Source organism: Melopsittacus undulatus, chromosome 8 (assembly GCF_012275295.1).
Source record: "Melopsittacus undulatus isolate bMelUnd1 chromosome 8, bMelUnd1.mat.Z, whole genome shotgun sequence".
NCBI classification, from domain to species: Eukaryota; Metazoa; Chordata; class Aves; order Psittaciformes; family Psittaculidae; genus Melopsittacus; species Melopsittacus undulatus.
Genome location: NC_047534.1, coordinates 633272 through 646522, shown reverse-complemented (window position 1 = coordinate 646522; position 13251 = coordinate 633272). Strand labels below are relative to the sequence as shown.

The 13251-nt window shown below is 56.3% G+C and overlaps 1 protein-coding gene across 1 annotated transcript; it reads right to left on the bottom strand.

The window, feature by feature from the left end:
* On the bottom strand, window positions 1–12615 carry SCNN1B (sodium channel epithelial 1 subunit beta). The gene is made up of 15 exons (XM_034065719.1): window positions 12566–12615; window positions 10823–10959; window positions 10139–10336; window positions 8023–8341; window positions 6643–7111; window positions 6214–6407; window positions 5364–5467; window positions 4833–4996; window positions 4280–4387; window positions 2394–2511; window positions 2001–2076; window positions 1806–1863; window positions 1343–1404; window positions 522–597; window positions 1–433 (listed from the first exon to the last, which is right to left on the bottom strand). Exons 4-15 carry the CDS (start codon window positions 8331–8333, stop codon window positions 68–70), a joined length of 2106 nt encoding a protein of 701 aa, XP_033921610.1. The 5' UTR covers window positions 8334–8341; window positions 10139–10336; window positions 10823–10959; window positions 12566–12615; the 3' UTR covers window positions 1–67.
* Between the last annotated feature and the right edge of the window lie 636 nt (window positions 12616–13251).

Sequence of the window (13251 nt, the reverse complement as noted above, 5' to 3'; positions counted from 1 at the left end):
GGGGTACCGGCTGCCCGCACCGGGGGTACCGGCTGCCTGCACCGGGGGTACCGGCTGCTCACGCTGCTCACTCGGGCTCCACGTCGCTCTCGGGCCCGAGGCCATCGAGGGGCTGCACTCGCAAGGAGTCATAGTTGGGAGGGGGGGTTCCGGGCTCGGGGGGCAGCTCCTGCTCCTTGTCCCTGTCCATGGGCAGGCTCCCGGGGGGCTCGTGCTGGAAGCCCAGGTTGGTGTGAGCCTGCACCAGCTCTGACACCGTCGGTGGTGCATCCGGGTACCGGCGCTGCCTCAGCCCCTTGCACCAGCTGATGATGTGGATCACGGTGATCCAGAGTGAGTCAATGATGATCTCCCCGAACTCAATGAGGCAGAGCACAGAGCCACCCATCCAGAACCCGAACTGCCCCCCCAGGCTCGACAGCAGCCACACGATCTGCAGGAGCGGAGCACAGGGAGCGTGGTTACCTGCTGAGCCCCATGTATGGGGTGGCACAGTGCGGAGGGCAGGGATGGGCACTCACCGTGGTGGCAGCAGACTCGGAGATGGTGCGGTAGTTGTACTCCTGGAAGTAGATGTTGAGCTTGATGATCCCGTTCCTGCGGGGGACAAGCAGCAGCTCAGGCAGAGCTGGGATGTGGGCACCTCTGCTCCGGCTGCACAGTGCCCAACCGAGCCACCCATGAGCATCCTGAAGCTCCTGGCACATGGAGAAGTTACAGGTGCCACTGATGGGTCCTGGAGCTCCTCTGGGCTGTTTGTTCTGGGTTTCCAGCTGCCCTGGTGGATCAGAGGGACCAGCACCCCTCAGTGCATGGACAGAGCCCCAGCACCACGACTAACCACACTGCAGCAGCTTAACGTGTCCAGGTCAGCCAGCACCGGTGAAACCATTCCCTGCTTCCCTGCTTTGGTTTGGGTGCTTGGTGGGGATGGGGTTGGGTCGGTTGCTTTTATTTTCCACGGGGAAAACCCCTCCTTTTGTACCCTAATTCAGGGTTTAGGTTCTCAAAGGGTAACTCGGCAGTTACCCATCTTGGTGCATCCCTCCCGCAGGTTCAGAGATGACAGCATCACGGTACAGTGTGCAGCTGGTGACAGGTGCTGCTGTTAGCACTGTCTTTAAGTTACCTGCAGGTTTGCCTGACCCCGGTTGTCCCTGTGGGGAGCAGAGCTCATGCACAAAGTGTGTTCCAGCTTTGCTGTGTGTATCCTCCAGGCAACCACGCGCCAAATCTTGTCCTCCCTTTGCATTGGTGTGCTCTGGCCCGTGGCCAAGGCTCACGCTAATCTAATGTTAACAGCCTCAATGGAGGAGATAAAGTGGTTGTTCCTTTCACTCACCTGTCCAGAGTCACGTTTGTTGACATATCCCTTTCATAAGACAGAATATGGAAAATCCAGTCCTAGGGAGACAGGACACGCTCAGGACTGAGCAGGAGCATCCCCTGGGCTCTGCTGGGGCAGGGGACAGCAGCCATCACCCCCCCAGAGCAGGGTCCTGCTGGCTGCAGCTTCCCCAGTGCAGGGTGAAGGGTTCTTGTTATGGGGTTTCTATAGGGAATATGTGAAAGTCCTCAGCACCCACACACTGGGGTAGATCAGAGGTCAGCACAGGTTTGGGGCTGTCACTGGCACCAGGGCAGGAGGAGCTGCCATGGGGTTATCCCCCCCCATCCCATGGTCCTGCTGCCTGTTTGCATCCTGGAGATGTGTAATTCGGCAAAGAGGTGTTTGGTACCCGGGCATCAGCCCAGGCACACGGTGTGATCCATGGGGTAACCATCAGTGCTGCAACAGGAGTTACCTCGGAGGCTTCGGAGGGCCAGTCTGCCATGGAGATGGTCATCTTGTACTGGGTGTCACTGTGGAGCGAGGGGGGAGCGTTAGTGGGGGGCTCCCCTCTGGAGTCACTGGTGCTGCAGTGGGAGGGTTGGGATCACTGGGACAGCGCAGGATCTGCTCCACCTCCATCACTGCCCCACACGGCCCCAGTACTTACTTGCATGTTTCCTTACAAGAGTCAATACAGATCTGTCTGTGCCTTATACTTGACCTCAGTGATGAATAGCAATAGGCTGTTGGGCGAAGACAAAACATCAAAGCACGTTTAGATGAGGACCTGCTTGCTGGATTACATCCATATCCTTTAGTGAGTGTTCAGGTCTGAGCCTGCTGCACAGGTTTGCTGCTGCCCCTCCAACCTTCCTTCCCTTGGGGTACTGGGGCAATAAGGGTCACCCCTTCTCCCAGCACTGACCCCAGTGGCCACGGAGAGACCTTACACGGGCAAAAGCCTCTGAGCTGTGGCATCTACTACAGCAAAAGAGCTTCCCTGCACTCCCACCCCTGCTGCACCCTCGGACCCTGGGGTGTCTGTGCAAGAGGCTCTTACCCCAGCCTGGGTAATCTTCGTTGTTGCAGTAATTCACCCCCTGAGGTAAAGGGAACATGTAGTGCCCACATCCACAGATCTCAACCATGTCCCTCTGGAAGCAGGACCGCAGGCAGGCCTGGGGGGGGGAAGAGGCTGCTCAGATGTGGGCTCTGGGAACCGCTCTGCTCCCAGTTCTGTCCCATTGGCACTGAGCAGAGGATCCTGTGGCTGCAGAGAGGTGGGTGCTGCCGGTGCCCACCCGGTGTAACAGCCTCCTCTGCCTCGCTCCTTACAGCGAGAGGAGGCTGAAGGCACAGCCCAGTGTGAGCTGCCCGAGGGATGCTCACCCCGGAGCCTGCTCCAGCCACACAGAACTGCTCATGTCTCACCCATTCTGGGGCTCTATGGAAGGCACATGGAGTTCCCAATAGGAACAAGTGCTCTGTCACACCCACGGACGCTGTGCTGTCTCCAGGTTTATGGGACAACTGCCCCAGGGCTGCAGTCCACGTTAGAGCCAGCACTCTAAAAATACCTCAACATAAAGAGCAGGTTTTGGCCATGGGGATTATCTCATCTGTGCATCTGCAGCTCCCCTGGAAGGGACTGTGAGCCCGGCTGCAACACTGCCGTTAGCTCAGCCAGGCGTGAAGCTATCCGATGCTGGAGTGGGACTCGGCACAAAGCAGTGCACAAAGCAGTAACAGCTCTATGGGAAGACGATGGAAGTGAAGAGCCCCAGCTTGGCAGAGCAGCCAGGGAGCTCCGGTGCCATAGGGAACAATTCCAGAGCTCACTGCAAGCAGGGAGCAGTGGAAAAACCTGAGAGATCTCTGAAGTGATGTGGAGTGCATGGGCACAGAGCCCCTGCCAGCCTTTATCAGCTTCGGAGCGCAATGCAGAGCCCCTGCCAGCCTTTATCAGCTCCCGAGTCACAATGCAGCCTCTCAAGTGTTTGCTTGAACGTTATACAAGCATCTCAAAAAGGGGGTAGAGTGGTCCAAATGTTAGTTACGTAAGGCAGAAATACCCCCACCACCCCTGCTAGAGCAGAGCTCTGCTTTGGGGTGCATTGTTCAGCATTGGTACATAACCCCCAATGGGTTTTGATGTTTTCCATAGTGCCGGGTCTCACCCCCTTTACGTGACAGCCCATTGCAAATGAACCAGCCCCTCCTGCTTACACACTGGGTTTCTACAGATTGGAGGTTTACAAACACTGAACTTCCTCAGACCAGTTTTTAAGTGAAGGCAAAGCTCTGCCTTCATTTCCCATGGAAAACCAAATGACTCAATTCCCTTAGAGAGGAAAGGATGAAGAGCGCGAGTGTTGAGGAGAGGAATCCCTCCTGTACATCCCCTATCCTCACAAGGGACAAGCATCCCTTGTGTACACAACATAGATGCTGCTTCAGCAGCAGAGCAGTGCCATGGCTGAACCCCAGAGCTCTGTGCTTCCCACAGCGCCGGAGCAGCAGGAGCTGAGCTGATGGAAGTGTCCCTTTGGTGTCCCAGCCATTCCCGGAGCTGCTCAGGCTGCAGATGGAGCAATCACACAGCAAACAGCCCTGGGGTTTGGAGTTGTCCTGGAGGACTTGGCTGCTCAGGAGCAAAAGGGAACAGCAAAGAACCAGCAGGGTTAAGGGAGCAGGGGCCTGGGTGCAGCCTGCTCTGGCTTTGCCTGGTCAGGAACCCTCACCTGCAGGGAGCCGGGCAGGAGGACAGGACCAGCACTGAACCATGCTCAGCCCTTTCACTGCCAGAAAGAGGGTTCCTGGGTTCAGGCTGTGCTTTCTGTTTGACCATTACTGATCCCCCAGTGACCCTGCTTGCTCCTCAGAGAGTTCAACTGCTTTGATCATCTTTCCTACCCCGTTTTGTTCGCCTGAAGAGTGTGGTGTTACCTGTATGGAGTAGGAGGTGTTATATTCACTATAGAGGTTTTTCACAGGGACATCAGACCCGTTCATGGTGCAGTCGCTGTAGGGATAACCCATCCGTTCCAGCTCATCCTGAAAGCAAACCAAACCAGCAAACGTGAGTACCTGTTGGTCCTCATGGGTCCCTGGCCTCACTTTCTAGGGTCCCTGTGGTTCCCATATTCCCTTTTGGCTTTGGGACAAATCAGAATCATGGGCAGCAGTGAATAAGACGCAGCCTTGCCCAGGGAGGACTGAGGCAGACGAGGGTGCTCAGAGCAGTGTATTTAGCAAGGCACCTTCAGGCACACTAAAGGAAGAGCCAGCAGTGACCTGAGCTCGCTGTTTTGGCTTCAATAAAGCACTTTGCCAGGACAGTTACATAAAAGCCTCCATAAACTGTTCCAGCCCACAGCCAGCCTACACTGTGACTCTTTGGTTTGAGCCAGTTCAGCCAAGACTTAAAACAAACTTGGCTGCAGCCCCATCAGATAACATTATTCTCAGACAATCTGCTCAGCAGGAATGCTGCACATACCACCAGCACCCCGATGGAGGTTTCTGTCCCCGGCATTGCATAGATGCCCTGATCCTTCAGGAAGGGGAAGCTCTTCTGTTGGTGCAGCATGAGCCTGGCCCCGGCAGCCGATGACAGGTAAGGGATGTAGTCCTGCTGGCTGATGTCCAGGATTAACTTCAGCCCTGGGACAGCAGATGAAACACTCAGGAATTGTATAGAGATGTGAGCCTTGGAAGAGCCCAAAGTCTCTTTTCCTCTCGCTGTGCACAGAGATGTCAGTTCTGTCACAGCAGCCTCACGTGTGCCTAAATCCGCACGATGGAGAGTGCTCTGAATGGGAATGTATGAGTGAATGTTCACACACTGCCCCAGACAGTTCCGCTATCCAGATGTTGCACTTCTATGTGTCACCTCTGTGCTCACAGGGTTAGGGTTGGATGCCCCAAGTGACACCTTTCCCTTCTGGGGGCTTTACCCCCACTGCTGCAATGCTCCAGAGGCACAGAGATCAGGGAGCTGCTCTCCAGCAGCAATGGTCACTGCTCTTACCAAACTCAGCTCCCGGGTTGGAGGAGTTCAGAGCCTCTTCGTCCATGCCCCAGTTGAAGATGTAGCAGTTACCATGGTCCGGGTGGTAGATCTGGGTGAAATTCCTGCAAGAACCATGCACATAAGGCTGTGACTCGGGGGTTATAAACCAAGGTAGTGGGAGCAGCCACCCCTGGGACCCCTTTAAATGGCTTTGTTTGCTGGATGCCTGTGTGGAGGTTTCAGCTGATGTAAACTCCATCATTCTGCTGCTGGAGAGAAGAGCAAAGCCAGGCCCAGTGCTGAGAGGCAGCCATGGGGCACAGTGCTCTGTGGGCATGGGAAGGAACAGCCATGAGGGGAACAACTGCTTGAGCTACGGTCACAGACTTGGGCTGGTGTTAAACCTCAGCTGTTGACTGTAATTCTCTGCTCCCTCTGCAGCAGTGGAGGCTCCTGCAGTGGGGGGGTCAGGAGGATCACAACCAGGTGAGGAATGGGGATGGCTGAAATGTGCCTCAGAGCCGGTGTACAGCAGGGGCTGTACCTGGGGCTGCACGGCTGTGCTGACTCAGCACGGGGCTGGCAGCTGCTGAGCACCCTGGCAGGGCCCTCGGGTGCTGATAGTCTCAATTCATCATGAGCAAAACAGCCCATCCAGAACTGAAACTGAAGCCAGCACTGTCCCAAATAACCTGTTTCTGCCAGGATCACATCCAGAAACCCTCTGGGAAGTGCTGTCAGAGTTCAGGACCAGCAAAGATCTCTATTGACTGATATATACCTTAAAAATTGAGAAGCAAAAGGCTGTCATGCCTTTAGCATCCTGTCAGTGGGACAGGGAAGGGCAGGGAGCTCAGCATGCACCTACTTGTAGTTGCAGGGTTCAGCGCCATAGAGACAGGCCAGGATCATGTCCTCTGCCTGGTAGCCCATCCTGATCCTCTCCTGCAGGGGCACCTTGGACAGGATGCTGGTGGACTGCAGGATGTACCACTCGGTCACCGCCTGTGCCGCGCTCGTGAAGTTCCTGTAGGTGCAGTTGTCGGAGCCGGGGTGGCTGCACTGGGGGGACACAGCATGGGGGGTCTGAGCCGTCTGTGTGTGTACCCCCCTCTGCCTGATGCCAGCCCTGCGGCTGTGCCGGGGGACGAGCTGTGCCCAGACCAGGCTGGTGCCTGCATCAGAACCATGCGCAGGCAGGGGGAAGAGACACCGATCCCCATGGCACATCCCTGCCAAGGCCCCCAGTGCCTGCCATCCCTCACCCCTCCTGGTGCCGCCTTGGGACCCATCTCACCAACTTCACCGCCAGCTTGTACTTCTTCTCTTCCAACGGGGTCGGTGTGGTGGCAGTGTGGTTAACTGCAGTGTGGTTGCCTGCAGTGTGGTTGTCTGCAGTGTGGTTGCCTGCAGTGTGGTTGTCTGCAGTGTGGTTGCCTGCAGTGTGGTTGTCTGCAGTGTGGTTGTCTGCAGTGTGGTTGCCTGCAGTGTGGTTGCCTGCAGTATGGTTGCCCACAAAGCTTTCATTGCCCGCAGGGGTCGGGGTGTCTGTAGAGGACTGGATGGTCTCAAAGATGTCCAGGATGATGGGGTTGTCTTTGTCGTGCTCATCAATGAGGACCAGGGGGATCTGGTGCCAGAGCTCCAGGTCGAGCGGGGGGGTGATGCTCTCGCTGCTGTTGCCAGGTGAGGGCTGCAGGATCCTCTCCAGTGCCGCATCAATGAGCCGGTCCAGTTCTTTGAGCAGAGGCTTTGCCTCCGAGTATCTGAGGACAGGGCAGTTCCAAGCAGTGTGAGGGCAGTGGGGATGTGCAGCTCCTGTGCTGCAGCCCTGGCTTGGGCCTCCATGGGGACCCCTCATCACTGCCTAAGGCTTTACTGGAGAGCAACAGGAGCCTCCATGCAGAGCATGGGCAGCTCCACATGAGCATCCCTGCATCTGCATGGGAAACCAGCAGGAGGATGAGCAGAGCTCGCAGTGGTGAACCCACCAGTGCAGACCTGAAGTGAGGGAGTTTACATGGGACACCTCTAGCAAGCGAGAGAAAAAACAACCCCAAAGCAGTTCCTGCATGTTGGTTGAGTGTACCTTGCCTTGGGCTGCACTACTACATGGGTATCGTTTTAAAGCAGCTCTAACAGGAATCAGTTACTCCTTTACAATGATGCTCGAGTTGTGTCCCTGCAGCTCCCAGCAGATAACTGCTGTTTAACCAGCTCATCATGGCTGAGTGACAGCTGTAAGTGGTACGTTCACAGTGAGGAAGGAGGAAGAACAGAACTATGGGGCAGGAAAGAGCCTGATTTCGGTGGTGATAAATGATAGAACTTATCCCTGAGCCAGGGGAAGTTCTCAGGGAGGCAACAACCACCATCAGATGAACTGATGCAGGGAGGAAAGGCAGGAGACACACAAACGCTTCTGGATCTGAGCCACCATTGCCACACTGTTCTCCTTTATCCAGCTTTTACTGCCAGCTGGTGACTCCACTGATGCTCCTAAGGTGGTATCTGAGCCAGGAACAGGTCCACAGTACCCCACACCATGGTACCTTACATCAGCAGTCCCTTACACCACTGTATCTTACACCAGCAGTTCCTTACATCCCAGTCCCTTACACCAGCACTACAGCTGTGGGTGTTAAAGCACAACTGGGTGAATTAGGCAAACACTTACCTATACGGATTGGCATTGCAGACCGTGACTGCTGGGAACTTCATGGTCTTGAAGCCGATAGAGAGAGACGAAGTGACGTTGTAGGACAGGTAGGTGTTGATGAGGATGCCCCACTGCCAGAAGACCAGAGACGCAAAGAGCAAGGTTAGGAAGAACCAGATGAGTTTCTTCTTGGGCCCCTCTTTGATGATGCGCTTGGGGCCGTGCGTGTTGGTGTTGTCGCAGTACCAGACCAGCAGCTCCTTGTAGGTGTAGCCAGGGCCCTTCTGCAGGCGGTGCAGGGCCCGGATGAAGTACTTCTTCAGGTTCATGCTGTGGGCTGCAAGGGGAGAGCAGACCACAGGCATCAGAAGGATGGTGAGGAGCAGGTTGGGATCACACTGAGTGCTCTGGGGTTGTCAGCAAAGCAGAAGGGGCAGTTATGTGGTGGCACCACCATGGGTTTATAACGCAGGAGCTATTCAGAGCAGATGTTCTGCAGGGTCACAGTGTGGCAGTGAACAGCCTCTCTCCTGAGAGGGTGCGAGGGGCAGGTTGTGCTTTGCTGCTCCAAAAGCACCCAGTGGTTTTGGCACATCCTTCCAGCCCCACAGGGGTTAAGTGACATGGACCTGCTGAACGTGTGCCACCAGTGCCTTACCCAGCACCAGCCCCAGGCCTTGCGGGTGTTGCAACACCCAACCAGGTCACTTTTTAGGAAGCAGGCGCTTGGTGTGCAAACCCGAAACCTTGCCAGCCTGGATGGACCAAGCAGCACATGCAGCAGCTGGTGTGAGGCAAACCAGTGCTCAGTGTTCAAGCTAACTTAGGGCTTAGAAGTCCTTAACAAGGAGAGCCCCTAAACAAGGGCTTAGACCAAGTTTTGTTAACAACAACAAGCATCCGAGTGTACCAGGCCATCAGAGGGGGCAGGAGACCCGGCTCTGGTACCTGCAGCACCTTTCCCAGCACCAGGAATGCTGCTCAGTGCTGCTGCCGGCTGGAGGAAGGACAAGGGATCGTTCTTTTCCACCAAATTCCTTTGTGTTTCAGATAGTATCGGTATGCTCGTGTGAGGATGCTGCATAGCTCACATTCACACTGCGGGTAAATAGAACATCTTGTGCTGCTGTTTGAAGGTGAGAATTTGTGTTACTAAATCTCACTATCCCGAGGCAGGATTTCAAAACAACCCCATTAGCTGCTGAGGGTGTTCTCCAGGTTTAAATGTAGAACAGAGTTGAGGACTGATGCTGTGTGTAACTCAGCATCCCAGAAGAGAGAGGGCTCAAACAACATGTTTCACCAATGCACAGTGTCCAGCAATGCAGAGCTGGGTGATGATGGGTGGTACTCGCACAGCTGGGTGATGATGGGTGGTACTCACAGAGCTGGGTGATGATGGGTGGTACTCACAGAGCTTGAGAAAAGCATAAACCCAATGGATTTTATGGTGCCTCCCTCCATGATGCAAAGGGAGATGGTGATTTTCACTGCACACTCTGTTACATGTGTGCTGGATGCAGCCTAACACCCTGAGGTCTCAATGGGAGTGCTTTGGAAAGGAAGCTCCAGCTGCTTCCATGTTTTGAGGCAGGCTCTGCTCGTGTGGAAGTGTTTTGTTCCCCAGGAATGTGTGTCCTGGGACTTCACCTTTAGGTATGTTTTAACTCATCCAGAATGTTTCTTCCCTGATGTCAAAGCTATGGGACCTGTTCTGTGCCGGTGCTGCTCCATCCTGTGGCCTCGCAGGGTGCCTGCCAGTGTGAGCACAGGCACGGGATGGGGATGGGATCGGCTGGAAGAGCATCCTCAGGCAGGATGCCTGCAGCATCCCTGCCCCTCCATGAAAACACATGGATCCCCACATTAAAAACCAACCTAAAGGAGGTGTGCTGGAAATACAGCAACCAGCCCATCACAGGCTGGAAATACAGCAACCAGCCCATCACAGGCTGGAAATACAGCAACCAGCCCATCACAGGCTTTGAAGGATTGGGGTTTGCTCTTACTTTAGGTGAAAGCTCTGCTTTTAAACCAGTCATTTGATAAAAGGATGGTGTTAAGCAGAGGCTCAACCACTGGTGGGTGACACCAGTTTACACTTTTTTTCTCACTATCATAGTTTTCTTCTTACCTTTATTTCCAGGATGTTTCCAGACTTCCTGTTCCTTTCTCCCTGCTGAAACCTCCCTCTGTGAGGTTCCTTGTCTGATGGGAAGCCAAAGCCTGTTATGGGGGCTCCTCACCTCAGGGACAGAGGCTCAGCCCTGGGATGCTGCAGTTTGTGCTGGTTTCAGTGCCCACCCGCTCCTGCTCTCCCCCATCAGTGTACCTGGAGCAAGGAAAGGACAAGTGAGGGATGACAAAAGCCTCTCCATCAGTGCACAGGTAACGGTCACCCCTTCCCAAAGCCAGAGCGGAGGCTGCTGTGGGACAGGAGCTGATGGGGACTCAGGGATGTGGCACATGGGGATGTCCCACGGTTACAAACTGTGTCGCTGCTGCTGCACCCAAACCCCTCATTCCCTGCACAATGTGCGACACTCATGGGCCTGGATGTTTGGGTTTATCTCTTGTCTGGCTGCTGTACTTCCAAAGCCAAAGGGGAAGGGGAACACGCACCCGCTGGGGTACCCCACTCCTCTGCACTGCTCATTGTCACACTGCCCTGGCACAGTCATCCCTGACACCCCAATGTCAGAGCCCTGCAGTGCCAGGGTGCCTGGCAGCACCCACACCCCCTGGTGACTGAAGCTGTCCTAAAAGAGCTCGTGGCTCTGCTGTGGTTTGCTCTGTGCTGTGAAGGAGACATCCTCACCTTGCCCATCAGCCCAAGGCCGGCCCTGCATCAACCCAGCATCGTCGCAGCTGAAACTCCTCCACCTCACGGGTGAGATCAGACTCCCACGTTACGAAACGATCCTGCTGACTGTGCTGAGCCTCCTCTGGCTCTTCCTGCAGCAATTGCCACGTAAAAGAAATGAAGACATAAGCAAAAGTGAGGAAGCTCCAGGGTGGTACCTTGGCTGCAAAACTGCCCCAACACTGCCAGCCCTGATAGTGCCATTGTTCAGTACTTTCTCCACTGGGACACTCAACAGTGACTCCTCTTTGATCACCACCTGCTCCTCTGCCATCCTCTACAGAGCCTGATGAAAAGACCTGGTTTCCCCAGCGGAGACTTTGATCCAACCCAGCAGCGTTTTTGCAGATTAGGGGCAATCTGATTCATTACATCACAAGTTTGCAGGTTAAGAAAGAGCAATGGAGCAGTAACAGAGCAGCAGGTGAGGACAGTCTGAGCTGGGGATGCTTTGGAGAGCGGCCGCCTGCTCCATCACCCACAGCGCCCGATTGCTCCGGCGCCTCCAGGTCTCTCATCCCAATGGGCACGCGTACAGCACTCCAAGTGTTTACAGTCTGCAGGTTTAGAGAGCACTGCTGCCTCTCTGTGCCATATGCTCCATCATCCCTCCCTGCCGTGCCTAACCCTGCTTCCCACAGTGGCCCTGTCTCCTTGGATGATGACAGGCCTTGCTCCACACTCCTCACGTGCCAGTAAGGTCACATTGCTGAGTCCTCTGCTGCTTGTGCAATGAACAACGTGAACCCTGGGATGTAAGAGGAGCAACCCCAGCAGCTCCCCCGTACCACGGAGCTCATATCCCGCAATTAGACCCGTGTCCCGAGGGCAGCAGCCAGAGGTGAGGGCATGTGTCCGACAGCAAAGGAAGTGCAAAGGGAGATACTCAGCAAGATGCCCTTTGCTCCCATACCTGTTATCAGGGAGATCAAAGAACCTGCACAGACAGGGGTTAAGGAAAACCGACAGCACCTGACCCTGTGCATATCCCAATATCCCAACAGCACCAACACTGGCATCACTGCTGCACAAGCATGCTGAGCTGGGGCGACTGCATGTCTGCATCATGCAGAAAGACACCACAACCGGACTGATGGCATCCATCCCCCCCCCCAGATGTCAAGAAAGGTCTTCCCTTATTTTCCTCCTTCTCTTTAGAGGGAATCCCAGCCTGGTTTGTGTTGGAGGGACCTTAAAGCTCCTCCAGCTCCAACCCCTGCCACAGGCAGGGACCCCTTCCACTGGAGCAGCTGCTCCAAGCCCCTGTGTCCAACCTGGCCTTGAGCACTGCCAGGGATGGGGCAGCCACAGCTTCTCTGGGCACCCTGTGCCAGCGCCTCAGCACCCTCCCAGGGAAGAACCTCGCTCTTTAACCGCTCATCCTCCGCTGCAGGAGCCGGTGGCAAACCCCGGTGAGCTCTCACCGCGGACACTTCACCGACCGCTCACACCGGGACAGCCCCGCAGCGCCGGTCCCTTCACCCCGGGGCGGGCGGGAGGATGCCCGCGGGTACCGGCACCGGCACCAGCATCGGCATCAGCACCAGCACCGGCACCGGCACCAGCACCAGCACCAGCACCAGCATCAGCATCGGCACCAGCATCAGCATCAGCACCAGCATCCGCATCCGCACCGGCACCCCCAGGGTGAAGGAACCGGCAGCCCCGCGCCCCCCGCCCGCCCCGGTTCCCCCGTACCTGCCGCTCGGGCCGGCAGCGCTCGACCGACAGCGGGACCGGCCCCGCCCCGCCCGAGGCCCCGCCCCAAGGCCCCGCCCCTCCCGGACCGGTCCTGCCCCCCGCGGCTCCCCCGGAGCATCTTTGGTTACCCCCGGGGCGGATCCGTTTCACCGCGGCCCGGCCCCGCTCCCCGGGGCTCCGGCAGGGGATGGGCAGGGGGAACGGACGGGCACGGGGGGGGAGCGGTCACGGAGCTGCTGCTGGGCTGGAGCAGATCCCATAGTAGCCAGGCTGAGAGAGCTGGGCTGGGGCAGCCTGGACAAGAGAAGGCTCCTGAAGGGGAGACCTGAGAGCAGCTGCAGTGCCTAAAGGGGCTGCAGGAAACCTGGAGAGGGGCTTGGGACAAGGGATGTAGGGACAGGCCAAGGGGAATGGCTTGAACCTGCCCAAGAGAGGGGAGACTGAGCTGAGCTCTGAGGCAGAAGCTGTTCCCTGTGAGGGTGCTGAGGCGCTGGCACAGGGTGCCCAGAGAAGCTGTGGCTGCCCCATCCCTGGCAGTGCTCAAGGCCAGGTTGGACACAGGGGCTTGGAGCAGCTGCTCCAGTCTAAGGGGTCCCTGCCTGTGGCAGGGGTTGGAGCTGGAGGAGCCTTAAGGTCCCTTCAACCCAGACCAGTCTGGGAGATCTCATACAAGAGCACAGCCA